The following is a 17,247-nucleotide window of genomic DNA, read 5'->3' on the forward strand; positions in this document are numbered from 1 at the left end:
AAAGAAAATACATGTCATCAAGGTTTGATCTGAAAGGTGCTTTTCAGAGCTGCTGAAACATGTGGAATATTAAAAGGATAAAACAACCAATAGAAAAATGGAAGTAATTATTAACTCCAGAAAAAGCAAAAAAAATTATACCATAAAGAAAATATAATCACGACCAAGTACTTAGTTCAGCAATGGGGAATATTTACAGAAATATTTACAGAATTTAAGTAATGAAAATACCAAAAATGAAGTTAAGTAAAAATCATGATATCAATCACAGAGAGAATGAGGGGAAACAAACATTTATGAAAGATAAAGATAACTAAAATTCTCATCAATCATAATAGAAGGTCAATATATAGTATCTAAAATAAAAGAACCAAGATATATGTGTGTATACATACATATATATATATTATATATACTGTTTAAATTATTCAGAAAGATGAAGGTAAACATTGGAAAAGCAGCTACAAGAAGAAAACAAAGTTGCCTGTGAAAAGCATGAATGTATCTGCGTGAAAGTGGGAATGTGGAAGAAAGAGAACTGCCTTTTAATATCATCTGAAAATTTAAACTATATTATGATTATTTTGATAAAAGTAAAATAAATATATGCAAACTTTTTTTGGTATAAACATACTTACTATGGAAATGCTGTTGAAGAAGGAGCTAAAACTGGAGGATTCTTCCAAAACTCATCCAACAGACTCTGAATAATTTTTCCAAGATCTGAGTGCATTGTAAACTAAAAGTAACAGTAATACAGCATGATCAAAATCACTTTCAGAGTATGTCTTATTAGGATAATATCATTCTAAAGCGTATCTTAAATCTCCTTTGGCACAGCAAGAATCAAATGAAAAAACAAAGGATATTGTGTCAAATGACCAGATTAGTAATCTACAACTGACAATATTTTCCCATAGGCTCAATGCCACAAATCAGTTAAAAATCAATTTAACCAGTAATGGAGCTAAAATATTTCCACATTTTAAAAAATAATTTGAAGGTTCAAAGGTATATACTGAGAGTACATTTAAGTTATAGTCCTTCATATTAATCAATCATTGATGTATCCTAAGAACTTTGAGGCATATTTGAATTTTATCCCCTCCTAACAACTATGGAAAATCTACTGTGAACCAAAGTTCTAAGATCAACAGGTCCTCATCACAGAAAAACAAATAAAACAAATAACCTTCAAATCAGCATTATCTATTAGACATATTGACCTTTGTGGGGGGGAAATTACTTAGACCACATGAGATTTTAAATGCATTTTAAATTTCTAAAATATGCAGTAGTAAAGTAATACACCTGTTATACTACTCTGAAATAAATTATACTATATACATACATTGTTTACTAATGGAGAAGTAACATATACTCCTTGTTTATCCATTAAGTGATGTTGTATTGGTGGGTAAACACTGATCACTGGTTTTTCCTGAGGAAACTGTGGAGGGAGTAATCTGTTAAAAGTAGAACAGATGAAAAAAAGATAAATGTTATGTTATATAGTCATAATTCTAAAATAAAGTTATAAGCAAATTAAATTTTCATGCTTTCATTTGAATTATTCACAGTAATAAGTTGTATTATGGTTGTTGATTGAAAATACACAAAATGATATATTTGAGCAACTAAATTATAAAGCAATTCAATACAGTAAAATCTTCTTAATGTAAAATATGGATACCCTGAGTTACAAGATACTATTCACATATGTCAATTAATTGCTTTCAAACACAATATACCAAGTTATGCAAAATCTCAGATAAAATCAGGTCAGGTATTTGTATCAGGAGAACCACAGGAACCAATTTGACTATTAGACCACAGGTTCTGGCCATATAATTTTCTTGTGGTTTTCCTACTTATGAAATGCTGCCAGGAATTATTACACCATCTATTGAATTTTTAAAGAATGAGTAGATATAAAAGCAAAAGCACTATGATTAAAACTGTGCAGCTGTCATTATGCCTTAGTGTTATAAGGGTATCTTCTAATTGTCCCCACTAACACAACTCTCCCAAGTCTGAGGTCCATCACATGGTTTCAATCAAAGAACAATCAATTCTCAATATCAAAACAAACAACAACAAAAAAAAGGTGAAAATCCTAACCTTTAAGAACCACCACAAATTTAAAATTCGATACTGAAGTCCTAAATAGATTTTACTGGATATGAAACTCTTGATTTCTAAATGTCTCTAAACTCAGAAGAATATGCCCCTTTAAAACTGTCTTTCTGTTCCCCTGTTGGATCAGAAAATGGTTTGTATGGCAGCACTGTCAAGAAGAAAACTGGGTCCTTTTTGGCTTCTCCTACTTAGCCCTTCCTAGAGCATTTGGTAGAGATAAAACTATTTAATGTATATAGTTAAAGATGTTAAACCAGTCTGATAAAGACAATGAATGGCCTTAGAGCCCAACAAATCTGGGTTTGTATCTATTTGTGTGTAATTTGCCCAATTTGCAGGGCTGCTGTGAGGATTCAAAAACTCCTATATCAAGATAACACAGCATAATGCATGGCATTATTATACATTCACACTTTCATTCACTTATTCAACTAGGATTTAATAAGGCCTTCTCTATGCAGGCATTATGCTATACAATGAGAATATGAAGATGAGAAGCCATGGTTCCTATCTTCAAGTTAGGTGCTTCTTACCTCAACCAAACACCTACTCTAGCACCCAGCCACCTCCTGCAATCTGAGGCAATAACTTTAAATACTTTCATACTAAAGATTAATAATTATACTTACAGTTAAATGAGTACTTTAGCAATCACCTTGTCCCATCTTTCCTCTTAAATAACCTCATGACTGTAATTTTTAACTGAATTTTTTTTCTTTAAATAGTAGATCAAATTCAGCCTTGAACTTTCTTGTTGACATAGTCTATCTGTTGCTGAAGACTAGAATATTTTCACTTGTTTCTGATATAGAGGTGGATATATCTCTAACAGTTTTCCATATGCAACTTCTTTGATTGTTTCTCATCATTTGTGGATTTTCTCTTTCAGTCTACCTCCGGCTAAGATTTTATGCATATCAATAAAAACAATGACAGTATTATTAATATTACATCTTTTTAGTGCACTTCTTCTTGAATAGTTTCTTTCTTACAACAATATACTTTACAATGATGTCTTTAAAAATTTGTTTCACAAAACTGTGTGACTTTAGTAAGTTATAGTTTCTAGAAAAGGAATATTTTAAATAAGTTCACTTTAAACCATTTACTTCTAATAACTAAGAAAATAGGAAAAGATTTTTAAAAGTACTAATACATAAAAATACAGGATACAATTCTACTCACATATTAATGTTAATTGTCAGGTTGTTTACGGTGAATGGCAATCTGTATTCCACATCTTTCTGTATTTCAGCTATACTGTAGGAGAAAATTTGAGAGAAAAATTCACCTGAAGGTATAAAACCATTAATGTTAAAAAGAACACCAAATGTTTTTAGACCCTACTAAACTATTCATTTTAATCACTGAATCTAGCCATATAACTTGCATCTTGAGGGAAAAATGATCATAGATTTATCAAATAAGCAGGCAATAATATTCTGAGATATCCAAGTGTGTGTGTGGGGGGGGGGGGTGTAGTAGAATGGGGATAGATGCTGAGGTAAAGTGGCAAAGAAAAACTCTCATACTAATGCTAGACTGATTTATTTTCACTTTAATTCATCATTAGTAGATGTAATTGTGATCCCTCTGGTTAACACAAGTCAGCAAGAAATCTGGGTTCTGATTATAATTCTTCCATTACCCAGCTATACAGACAGCTCCGGAAGTCTGGGTCTTAATAGCTTAAACTTAAAAGCCTGGATGAGATGTCTCCTATAGTCTTATGACAGACTGCTGGCTGCTCTCCAAAAACAAGTAACCTCCCTTTCTCTCTAAGTTAAGACAAGTCTGATTTTACTCTGAATAGCAATGTCCTAGCCTTTTTTGCAGCTAGCTGTTCTTACAAACTTAAGTTTTAGCCAATAAGATAGATACAGAGAGGTTGTAGGATAGAATTACCATGAAAACATCTAAAAGAGTCCATTTGCCCCTCCTGCCTCTACCTGATAGCCACACTTCTAACAAGCCATTCTGGGCCATGAGTGACCCTGAAAATGGAAGTCATACACGAGGGAGAGCTAAGCAGAAAGAAAGAAGTAGCTTGGTGCTTTTAATTCCATAGTGACTACGGAATTGTCAAACCGAATTTCTTTTTTGTGAGAGAAAAAAAAAAATTCTATCTTGTTTAAGTCAGTATTTTGGAAGTCTTTGCTAGGAGCAGCTGAATATAAGCCAACTAGTATAATTTCCTTATACCTTAACATTCTATATTTAGAGTCTAATTTAGTTTATTGCTAATTGCAGGGATACATTACTACAATTATAATCTAGCAGCCAAATCTTTGGGGGACTCACTCAAATTCTAACAAATATTCACAATATTTCCAAAGAGAAAAATGTTAAGTAGTATTAATGAGTTAAGGTTGAGAAGAACCTTAATATTCAAAAAGACATGAAGCTTTTTTAAGCATGCATACCTTTGGAAGATCTAGGGTTTACATAATTTTTTGTTCTTTTGGTTGCTTCAACTAATGCTCCGTATTGACATCCCATAGAATAGGGTTAGGATTGAGATGAAGAAACAGCTGAGAACAGACTCAAAAATATATTCAATATTAGGACTTCCATAGTTTTATAGAAGTTTCTCTTTGGGTTTTAGTTTTGGACTAGAATACTGACAATCTGCTCAGTGGTAGGAACACCATATAATCAATTCAATGGCTTAAGTTTTCTATTCTTTTATATTATTTTTAGGACTCTATGGTTTAACTGCTTCAAGGCAATACCGGTCACAAAAGCATCCATCAGTTCTAAGCTAAGCAGAACGTATTCATGATTAAAAGTATGACCTCCTAATAAGGTTTCCTGGGTTCAACTCTCCCTCTAACTATTACTTATGTGATCATATGCCAACTACTTAACCTAAGGGACAACCCAGGTCGCTCAGCGGTGTAGCACCGCCTTAAGCCCAGGGTGTAGTCCTGGAAACTCAGGATCCAGTCTACTCCCACGTCAGGCTCCCTGCATGGAGCTTGCTTCTCCCTCTGCCTATGTCTCTGCGTCTCTGCATCTCTCTCTCATGAATAAATAAAAAGTCTTAAAAAAAAACCCCAAAAAAACTACTTAACCTAAGCCTTATCCCTCAAATGGAAAATAGGAATGTCAGTTGTTAGATTAAATCAGATAATACCTCCACAAAATACCATAATTGTTCAATACATGTTCAATTGTTCAATAATGAATTAGCTATTATCAAATATGTATTTTGAACATGCATCTAAGTTGGAGCCTTTCTAAATCTGTAGTACCAAAGTTTTAACTCAGTTTTTCAGTGTATTTTTATATAAAACAAATTAAAGTGAATTTGACTAAAATAATTTTTACTTAAGCCATTGGTTAGAAGTGTTTTCCTTGTCTCCACAATTAGAGTGTTGACATTTATTAAGTTTTGACAAGTTTTCTTCACAAATGAAGTATAATAAATAAATAAATGAAAGCAATTCTTGTAATATTAGTGAGAGGTGTACCATCATTAACAAATTCCAATACAAGTTGTTCATGGCAATTGCTGGACTTCAGGACATGCCACTGCAAAATATGGCACTTCAGCATCTTGAATATTTTTAGCTGAAGGAGTTTAAGAGGAGAAGCAAGAAGGTTACTCTAACCTTCTTCCCACCTCTTACTCTTTCCCTGAAACTGATCATGAAATCCTCATGTGAAATATGCTCTCCTCATACCAAGAGGAAAGTAGCATCCTCCACCTCAAAAGACAGAGGGACACTAAGAATAGTAACAAGCCTTACTAAGCTGCCTGCCCCCTCATTGCCTCACATTCCTTTACCCATTGTATTCCTCCATGACTGTGCACTTCTTAGAATTCTGTACACTTTTGATGAAAACTAGCATTAAAAAACTCAGGTCTAACTATTTCTCTAGGTTTTTCCTTCCTTATTAAGTCATCCATCTCATTTAAACTTACATTAAATAAGTTTGTAGGTCTTTCCTCCTGTTAATCTGTCAGTTTAATTTTCAGGCCCACCAGGGATCTTAAGAGGGTTGAGGAAAATGTTTTCCTCCTCTACACTAGCTGCATTGGACAAAATGGCAGATATCTGTTTACTTAATTAAAACAAGAACCATCCCCTGAATATTCACAAATATGATTTCAAATTTTTTGCTATTTTAAATAACTTTTTAAAAAAGATTTTATTTAGGGATGCCTGGGTGGCTCAGCGGTTTAGCGCCGCCTTCGGCCCAGGACATGATCCTGGGGACCCGGGATCAAGTCCCACATTGGGCTCCCTGCATGGAGCCTGTTTCTCCCCCTGCCTGTGTCTCTGCCTCTCTGCCTCTCCGTGTCTCTCATAAATAAATAAACAAACAAACAAATAAAATCTTAAAAACAATAAAAAGTAAATAAAAGATTTTATTTATTCATGAGAGAGACAGTGAGAGGCAGAGACAGAGAGAGGCATAGACAGAGGCAGAGAAAGAAGCAGGCTCCCAGTGGGGAGCCCGATATGGGACTCAGTCCCAGAATCTCGGGATCATGACCTGAGCCAACGACAGATGTTCAACCACCGAGCCACCTTTAAATAACTTTTTAAAAACTTATTCTAGGGGTGCCTGGGTAGCTCAGGTAAACATCTGACTCGATTTTGGCTCAGGTCATGATACTAGGGTTATGGGATCAAGCCCTACATTGGGCTCTGCTGGAGATTCTCTCTCCCTCTGCTCCCCCACCATAAATAAATAAACAAACTGATCTAAAAATGATTCATTCTCATTGGTGGCCGTGGGGGAGAACAAGCAAAGAGAATATAAAAATCACTCAGGAAGTCGTATAGCCAAGATAACCTCTAACACATTGGTATATAACCTAATCTTTCCATATTTATACCCTTATGTAAAACAAAATACAATTGTATGTCTACACAGTTTTGTAACTTGCTCTTTTCTGGATCAGTAAATGCTATTTTAAATTATCTTTTTAAAATGGTTATAATGTTTTACTATATTGTTTAACCTATCCTCTATTAATTACTGAGATTATTTCCAATTTTTACTATTACAAATTACACTTTGATAAAAATTTTTTGCATCCTTATCTTTGAGCTGACAGGTAGCAGTATTTTGGATGTTAAGTACACACACATATTTTATTTTATTTTTTTTCACACACATATTTTAAAGTAATACTGTAATCACGCTATAAGAGCAAATTTGAATGATCTTCCATTAATACTATTATGTTCCAGTTTCTCTGAGAAGTGGATTACTATGGTTTTGCCTCATCAACTCTAAACTGGTTTGGAATTAAAGAAAGCTGAAAATTCTGTGTTAGAATGTGTGATTAATTGGCAATTTCATTTCTTCCATGGTCCTTGAAACTATAAACAAACAGACCTTGAGATGCAATAGAGGTACTAGTTATGGTTAAAAGACTCCTTTTGTAGAATCATTTATCTCTGATGTTATTACATTTTGTGTAAACTTGTATTTCATAAGATTCAATTGTACAGCTACCAAATATACACCATCTTAAAGAAAATACAGAAATGTGTGGTCTCTGAAGAGGCACACAGCATGAAGAAAAAATATCAAGTGACTAAAAAAGATCAAGATACTGAGAGCATGCTTTTTCCAGTGTTGGGTAAATGGAGGAATGTTTATAGCTAAACCTTGCAAATAAGGGATTCGAATGCTTTGATAAAGATGGCAGATCAAGATAAGACAACTTCCCTTTCCCAACTAAATCTCCAGGAAGTATTACAAAAGTCTAAACAACCAAATCTGTAACAGTGCTGAGAAGCAAAGAGTAAGCAGACAAGAAGTTCTGAGGAATTTCTAAGATATTAAAAAAAGGGATCAGATTTAAGGAAAAGAATGATAAATAAAGAAACCAGAAAAAGAAAGCAAATACAGGAACTAATGACAACCCAAAACATAAAATCAATGTAAAGTAGGAGTTGTTTAAAGGTCCTCCAAGCCCTTGAAGGAAGTCAATGCATATCAGGAGTGTAGAGGGCCACGCAGAAGCATTTCTCAGGGCAATGAATGGGAAGACATGTGCAACAGCAGGTAGCAATCTTCTCTTTTCCCTGCTTGTTCCAACCAACAGATAGCACTAATATTTGTACCGTAAGAACTGTACTCAAAAGTAGCAGTGCCTTAGGTAGGAAGGCTTCCGTGCAGCCTGTTTCCAGAAGACAGCTATCAGCTTGTCCCATATTGGAGCAAAGCATTTTTTTTCATTCATCACCAGAGGCAGACTATCATAAACAGAGTTAAATATCCACCAACAAGTCAACAAAGAATTTCAAGAAGAAATGAACATTGATATGAAAATGAAAAATTAAGAAACAGGAAATTTAAAATAAATAGCTCAAATATATGGTTCAATACTCTGTTTGGAAAATGTTTCATACTATATATTCTTTTCTTGGAGAATACAGATGCATTTTTAGCATATTAAAGGCTTTGAGAAATTCTAAAGCATTTGATTTTTGTTTTCTCAATCTGTTTGACATGGACCACGTTCTTTAACAGTATTCTTTGCCTAGCGTTGTGTGGAACACAGGATAATGAAACAGATGTGCAAAGGGCTACAGGAACACAGAAGAAAGCACCCAACTTAAACAAGGGTAGGGGTGGTTGGGTCTTCAGGGAAATAAAATATCTAAACTACATTTAAAAATCAAGTAAGAGTTAATATGCAGGAAAGAGAATCAGCAAAACCAATTATACATTCTAGACAGAAAAAACACCAATGGAAGAACTTCAGATATGAAATAACACCGGGTCCCTAAAAAGTCTACATATCCTTTGCCATTAAAAATTTCACATCCTCACTGGCTTGTTAAAAAGAAAAGCAGAGGTCCAAAATAGAGACACTTAGGCCAAGTCACCACAGTGGGGATTAATACCTAACCTAACTGCAACCTCCTTAGAAATGTAGTCTTAACCAGTCAGGAATTTTCTACACAGCACTAAATGGGGTGATCTGTCACATGGGCCTTTTCCATAGCCCCCAAGATGAGGTAACCCACCTAATTAATTAGACCCCCTACCCTTTACCCTCAGGGAAAAGTGACCCTGGTACAATCCTTTTTTAAATTTTGCGAACAATTTCTTTGCTCCATCATCCTTCCTATAAAATCCTCCCGTTTTGCACAACTACTGGGAGCTCCCTTGCTCCCTAGATGGGATGCTGCCCAATTCATGAATCATTTAATGAAGCCATCTACATCTTCAAAATTTACTTGATTTTTTTTTTTTTTTAACAGGTTTTGTGGAAGCAGCAGGATCTGAAGTGAACTTCTAAAAGGCCTTCAGGGATAAAGAGAAACACAAGTGCAGCACTCTGAACCTTTTCAAATTCACTGTCTTGCCATTCATTTCCAAGGACTGTTGGTGAGCTCCTCTGGGTTTGAGCTCTACCCTCTTTGCATTTGAGCTTGGGTCTAATTGGCTTTGCAGTCCAGGGTTAATGAGGTCAGTCTATACAGACAAGAGACTCTAACAGAGCTCCAATCCTTAGCCCTTGGTTCAGTCTATAATTCCACATTGGAATCCCTTCTCCAATTGTAGTTGGAATCCTCACTGACTGGTATTTACTGGTTTAGTACCTTCCCCATTTCCAGTCCATTGTCTCCATTCACTAGAGTCTGCTGGTCAGCCTGTGCTGGGAACTGTTGGTGGCCACTGGCTAGAATTGGACTGGGTCTGCCTTAAGAACAGGCTGGGTCTGATCTGAGCTGGACTAGGTCCAGTATGAGGCCTGTGGTATTATTTTAAGTAAGGGCTAATTGGTAATGGGAGTCTCGGATGCCAGAAATAAGGCTGCAAACACTGGTGGGCATGGGTCAAGCATTTAAATTCAAAGGCTATTAGGGCACCTCCACCTCTAGAAAATTTCTGTGATAGAATAAGTTGTTTGCATTAATGCGTTATATTGACACTAGGTCACCCACCAAGATAATTTCTGCGCAATGAGGTACACTGCAAAACACGTCACAATTCCCAACTCCATCACATGTCCCTCTAGGTATTAGTTTGATTCTGTGAAACCCAGAGGCCTAGCTAAAAAAAAAAAGGTGGGGGAATCTTTCATATCCAGAGTTGAGCAGGCTGCCTTCTGACATACTTGCTTACTTCATATCTAAAAACATAAACTTCTGTAGTCTCATAAATTGCAAACATTAAGTTAAATGACAAGATCTTACTAAAACCAACCTAGAATTACAATGGCCATTATGATAAATGCTCCAATTAGAGAAATAATTAAGGAAGTGTACTTGAAAGCAAAGATTCTTATACCTATATTAATTGGTATGCAGAAGCCACCAAAAGGTTTCAAAATTCCAGAGTTTCATTGATTCACTGCAAAAAGCCAATGAAAAAGAACAGTATCTAAAACAAAGACTGAGACTAACATATAAAACTGCATTAATTCCTACTGTTCTCTCACCTTTGAGTATTCTTTCTAGTAATCCTGTCTGAATGGCCTTTTGACTCTGAAGAGACTAGTTACCTTTTAAGATAAAGACCACCATAGGCTGCAGCAAATCCCCTACAGGTATCTTTCACTCCAGGATTAAAGGCCAATAGTTAAATAATTTAAACCCACAGAGGATTTTCAAAAGGTTTTTTGTTGTTGTTTTTGTTTTGTTTTTCTCAAAAGGTTTTATAAATAAATTACCTCCTGAGCCCAATATGCAGGGGGAAAAATATTCCCTTCCTTTCCAAATCTTATTAAAACCAACCTAGAATTACTAATTAGAAGTATTAATTATTGAACTATTAATTATCCCCCAGAGATAGCTACTGCCTTCTTGATTGTCTTGTTTTATGTCCTGAGAATTTGGCTTGGCTTTCAGCCCACCTGGTACAGGCAGGTTGTGCCTGGCTAAATTTGAGAGTGACTCTGGATCTTGTAAAGATAATATCTTTTGCACCCTCTTTGAGGATGCTGCTCCAGTCCATGGGGTTGTTTAAAACTGCCAGAAATATTTACTGTATGTCCTGGCTGAGACCTGACAAGATACCTGAAAGGATTTACTAACTCTGTGATCAGAAATTTGGCCAAGTTTGAAGCAGATTCAGAGCCTGAAAAGAATTTAAAGACTTCTTCCCTGAGCTAAATATACCCAGAGGGTGGAAAAACACATAGGTGGATGGGTATGAGTGTCCTCTGATTACCATTTAGGTGGCAACTTAATTCTTTGAGGAATTAAAAACAGCATTAAACCTGTCAGAAGGGCCAAAATCAAAACGACAAGAAATAACAAGTACTATGAGGATGTGGAGAAAAAGGAACACTCAGCCACTGTTAGTGGGAAAATAATTTGGTACAGCCACTGTGGAAAAGAGTATGGAGGTTTCTCAAAAATTAAAAATAGGAATCCCATTTGATCCAATAATTCCACTGTTAGGAATTTATCTAAAGAAAATTAAACACTAATCTGAAAAGATACATGCGCCCATTTATTGATGCATTATTTACAGTAGCCAAGATATGGAATCAACCTAAGTGTCCATTGATAGACGAATGGATAAGGAAGATATGGTAACATATGCAATGAAATATTACTCCACCACAAGAAAGGATTAGCTCCTGTCAACTGACACAACATGGACGGACTAGGAGGGTATTATGGTAAATGAAGTAAGTCAGATTGAGAAAGATAAATGCCGTATGATTTCACTCATGTGGAACCTAAGAAAACAAATGAATTAACATACAAAAAGCAGAATCAGACCTTTAAAAACACAGAAATAATGGCTGCGAGATGGAAGGGGGGTGGGAGAGTGGGTAAAATGCATGAAGGGGAGCGGGAGATTCAGACTTCCAGTTATGGAATGACTAAATCATGGAAATAAAAGGCATAGTATAGGGACTATTATCAATGATACTGTAATAAGAAGTGTTATGACACATGGTAGTTACACTTGCAGTGAGCAAAGCCTAGGTATAGAGAAGCTGAATTATGTTGTAGACTTGAAACTAATGTAACACTGTGTCAACTATTCTCAAATAAAATTTTTTCTTAAAAGTATAAGAGGTCAACCTTTCATATTATATTAAAATTTAGCCCTTAAATTAAAAATAAGGAAAAACTTAGATGTAGCTTCTTTTACAACTACTGAGTTTTGTGTTTTTGTACCTAATTCATGGCAGCAATTTAAGGCCATAAGCTATTAGGTCTCTCTACATCTGTATCTTTATGTGTGCCTCTTTATATACAGTAAATGTGTGGTATTTTCTACCTCCAGATGGTATTTTTAAAGTTTATTTGTAAATTTAGTTGGCTTAAAGATCTATTTAATTGGCTTAAGGAAAATTAAGTGCTTATGTAAATTAAATTCTCAGAAATATAAAACACCCAAATATTTTTCAAGTACCTGGATAATCTTCTAGTAAATTAAAGCTAGTTTAAATTCATTGGCTTAATTAAAACAGGCATGTCATTAGAGTTACCAACATTAAATATAAATGCAGATAAATTTCATTCTACCTAAACTTACCAGTTTAATTAAATTCGTTATAATTTGTCAGTAAAAATAACTTAGAATGATGGTTGGTTTTATCTAATGTCTCATCAAGTTTCGTGGGTAATCTAAACATAATTGTTGGAGCAAATGATTTAGATCTTAAGTGGGATAAGAATTTATAGATAAGCTTTTTAGCAATTCTATTTTATGGTATGTGTGCTTAAAAAAACTTTTCCAAAACTCTTTAGCTTGGGATTTTAGGACTCTTGTTAAATCAAATGATGGAAATGTATTGAATATTTAGGTTATTTCCAGATAGGATAAAATGCTGTTATTGAACATAGGCTTATCTACTTTTAGTTTACTGCAAAGAAACTAAAAGATATTTAGAGGGACGCCTGGGTAGCTCAGTGATTGAGCATCTGCCTTTGGCTCAGAGCGTGATCCTTCCTGTTCCAGGGATCCAGTCCCACATCGGGCTCCCTGTAGGGAGCCTACTTCTCCCTCTGTCTATGTCTCTGCTTCTCTCTGTGTCTCTCAGGAATAAATAAATAAAATCTTAAAAATATATATATATTTAGATTTGCTAATTTTACACTGGAAAACTGAAAAAAAAACATATGCCTCTAGAAATTATGAAATGTATTAATAACTTGCTAATCTAAAAAATGCTGATAGGACAGTTCACAATTCCTTCTTAGTTTTCACCAGAAATTAAGATTTCTGTTAAAAATTCTAATTGTTATTACAGCTACTAAAAATAAAGGAAACATTTATATATGTAAAAAAAAAGTAAAGTGTGGGTTTTTGTTTTTAATTAATTTATTTATTTATTCATGATAGACACACACACACACACACAGAGAGAGAGAGAGAGAGGCAGAGACACAGGAGGAGGGAGAAGCAGGCTCCATGCCGGGAGCCCAACGTGGGACTCGATCCCGGACCTTCAGGATCGCTCCCTGGGCCAAAGGCAGGTGCCAAACTGCTGAGCCACCCAGGGATCCCCAAGCATGTGTTTTTGGTCAGAGAAGGACTAAGGAATGGAGATGCATTTTTTTGTTGAGGGAAAAGAAAGTAATTTTGTCCTAAAGCAAGGGTGGTCATTTAAAGAACAGGACAAAATCTGAATGTAAAAAACAAATAACAAACTTATAAAATTTATGAAAAAGGAAGTTTTGGAATGGAATTTTATGAGTGGTCAGGACTAACATTAAAATGAGTAAATTTTAATACCGAAAGTAAGCTGGTACAAAAGTAGAATTTGATATTCACTGTTAAAAGAACAAAGGGGTTTTTTTGGACTTTGGATCTGCTTTTGATAACAGATTGTGAAAGCATCTTTACCTTTTAAGTATCAAGTTTCATAATGATCTGTAATTGTATTTAAGCAAACTTAAAAATTTTTTTTTTTTGCTATTTTTTACAAAGTTCCCAAAACCAAGTTCCTAATGAAGTCTTTTTGACCTGTAAAAAATTTTGGAGTTCTTCCAGAAGTGTCTCTGGAACACTTTCAAAAAACTTGTTAAACTAAGTAGACTTATCTGACATATTAAATTACATGGGCAGCATTGTCAAGTAAGATGTAATACTGTGTCTTTCTTATATTGTAAGATTGTGTTGTATGTGTGTGAAGTTCATATTGCTTCTGCAAAAACTGGCCCCTCGCTGCCAGATCTTTGTCACCCTGATATCCCTGTAACAAGGCAACGGTCTGCTCCTGAATCAGAAAAAAATGAAGATGGGTCAGTAATAGCTGTAAGATAAATGAACAGTTGGCCTATGGGAACCCTAAGATGGCTGCTTGGTAATTCTCAGCTCCCAGGAAAACCCCACTTCTCGGGTTTTTGCATTCCTTTACCCACCGTAGGGCATTTAAGATGACTAAAATTATGAATCAACACTGGTGGGGAGATTTCTACCTGTCAGGTCCATAATCCTGGAAAATAATTTTTGTCCAAAGAGGCCTCAGATCTCCCCTCTCTGGACCCTTTGAATACCTGCTGGAACTCCCTCTTAGTGTCAGTTATCAATATGTTCTTGTTATTGCATGTATGTTTTCTGAATGGGTTGAATCATTCTTCTGTGGCAAGGCTAATGCCCTCTCTGTGGCAAAAAAAAAAAAAAAAAAAAGAAAGAAAGAAAGAAAGAAGAGAGTATGTTTTTCAGTTAGGGTATACCCTCCACAATATCCAGTTAGTGATCAAGACACCCACTTCACTGGACAAATTATACAAAGCCTTCATGAAAAGTTTTCAAACTTCTTGGAATTATCATAATCTCTATCACCTTCAATAAGACAAGGTCAAGAGAACTAGTGATATTCTTAAACTTAAAATTTCCAGACTTGAAACTACTGGGCTTCCCTGACCTAAGGTACTGCTTTTGATCTTGTGGACTATTTGCAATATCCTATTTGGAAAACAAACTCACTACACACAAGATAGTCACCGGGAAACACCAATGTCTATTGGTATACAACCCTCTGTTCATCCTGTGTCTCATGCTAGTATGACCAAGAGACTCTCTAAGTCTCTAATGTCTTACGCTCTCAAGCCTATCATCAACAGGTTAAAAAATCCTTTCCAGCAAAAAAAGTCATGACCTATGGATGTCATAAAAAGGAACAACAAAAACCTCCACAACTTCAGAGCCATGGCTGAGAGTGGTGCTAATGCCTTAAATTTTGACCACATTTCTTGGTCAAATTCTAAGGTGACAATTTGATCAAAAGGGGAGTAATTGTTAAAAAGAAAACCAAAGACCCCAAATGGAGGCTCTTACGCCAAGTCACCAAACCTGGGCTTAAAACCTAACCTAATTGCAGTTTCAGCCTCCAGAAAATTCCTGATCAGCACCAATGAAGTAATCTATCTGTCATATAGGCCCTCTTCGTCTCCCTCAAAGGAAGGTAATAATAAAACTCGTTGCCCTTCCCCCTAAGAGAAGGTGAATTTACCTATAACAGTTCTTTCCTTTTGTCAATAGCTTCCTTGCCCCACTCTCCTTCCTACAAAAACCTTCCATTTTGTACAACTCCTTGGAGCTCCTCTCTCCACTTGCTAGATGTGATGCTGACCAATTCATGAGTCATTAAATAAAACCAACTAGATCTTCAAACTGGACTCACATGAATTTTGTTTTTTTAACAGTCTGTTGGTATCACCACCTTCATGGACTGAGTGGAAACAGGATGATCATTTTTTTGACTTAGGTAGCACACAGCAGATAGCTTAGGAGTTCAGGGGAATGAGGAGAAGAGTAGATGTGGCTGGGTTCAACCAGCAATGGAGAAATGACTGCTTGTGTTGTTAATTTTTTTAAGAAGGTATGGACTGATAGTACTGAGGGGATAACTATAGACAGTACTTGAGCTGTTATGATCTATCTACATAGGAAAAATTTTCTTAAATGGTAATATGATTTATTATGACAGATACTCTGCAATTGTAACTTAATCATGGGTTATAAATGGACTACACGATTTAGTGCATCAAATTAAGATTCATTTAATTATGGGACTGCTTGACATACACAATTTTAAAGTTCAAAATAAGAGTGCAGTGCCCTTTATAGAGTCATAGTGTTGACATTTTGTAGATTTCTATAGCTTCAATAGGCTAAGGCATAGTAAATTCTCGTAGGATTTTTTATTGCAACAAGTTAAGGTGATTTCCTTCCACAAAGAAGTTTTAACCTCAAATACCTATAAAAAGATAACATACAATTGCTTGCAGCACAAAAGGCAGTAACCACAAACTGGGAAAGTAGAGAGAGGAAAGCCCCATAAATGAGGCAGCTATTCTTCAGCTCAAAGCAAATGCTATGCGGATCTTCCAGATCTTTTTATTTTAAAAGAAAAGCTGGAGGGGGCAGTGATTATATGGAAAATCTTTAAACCTGCTACTTAATTTTGTAGTGAACCTAAAACTGCTCTAAATAAAGTCTTATTTCTTTTCAAAGTTGAAAATCTGGATACTTTAATGAAAAATCTCAAATTAAAATGCCAGCAATGGATCCACATTTTAAAATGTAATGTTGAACAAATTAAAATGCATATACATATCTTCTCATCACAAATTTGTTGTGTCACCAAATTTGTGTAGGAGTCCTTTTGAGCCAACAATAAAATCTATAGGAAAAAAATTATGGAATTTAGGCTTACTCAGAAACCCAAGAGTTTAGAGGAGGAAGTTTTATTAACTGTGAGCAAAGGGTTAAACTTAACAGCTACAGAATAAATAACTACACAGTAGCAGACTCTTCAAGGAAGTTATAAAGCTCAAGGTTTGGGCAATTAGAACGAATGATGGTATCCAGGGACTGTCAGCAAAAGAAAACTCCAAAAACATTTTTTAAAGACTATGCAGATTAGCACCATTATTTTTAAGAAAAATAACTGCCATTTACTGAGTATAACAAGTTTCCTTACATGCATTATATCTTAAATCCCTCAAAACAGGTATATCTCATTTGTGAGGAAACGATCTGAAATGGACGAGCTTACTGAATGGCAAATCAAAAGTATTCCTACCAGAGGCAAATGAGCTGTAGGTGAACTTCTGAGGGATTCACAAACAATAAGCTGGCAAAAAGCATGCAGGTTCCATGTGTACTGATTCTTTGCAGTGGAAAGAAGAAATTTGATTTGTCATATGCTTACTT

General features: G+C 35.2%; 1 protein-coding gene across 2 annotated transcripts in view; it reads right to left on the reverse strand.

Annotated features, from left to right (window-relative positions):
- The window catches only part of VPS37A (VPS37A subunit of ESCRT-I), a 50,990-nt gene that overhangs the window by 28,548 nt on the left and 5,195 nt on the right, over positions 1 to 17,247 (reverse strand). For both annotated transcript variants that reach the window (XM_041752998.1, XM_041752999.1), the window contains exons 2-4: positions 3,325 to 3,399; positions 1,352 to 1,466; positions 639 to 739 (exon numbers count right to left, since the gene is read on the reverse strand). In XM_041752998.1, coding sequence (XP_041608932.1) covers positions 639 to 739; positions 1,352 to 1,466; positions 3,325 to 3,399 — 291 coding nt within the window. The remainder of the gene's footprint in view (positions 1 to 638; positions 740 to 1,351; positions 1,467 to 3,324; positions 3,400 to 17,247) is intronic.

The sequence above is a fragment of the Vulpes lagopus genome, chromosome 4 (assembly GCF_018345385.1).
Source record: "Vulpes lagopus strain Blue_001 chromosome 4, ASM1834538v1, whole genome shotgun sequence".
In the NCBI taxonomy this organism is placed as follows: Eukaryota; Metazoa; Chordata; class Mammalia; order Carnivora; family Canidae; genus Vulpes; species Vulpes lagopus.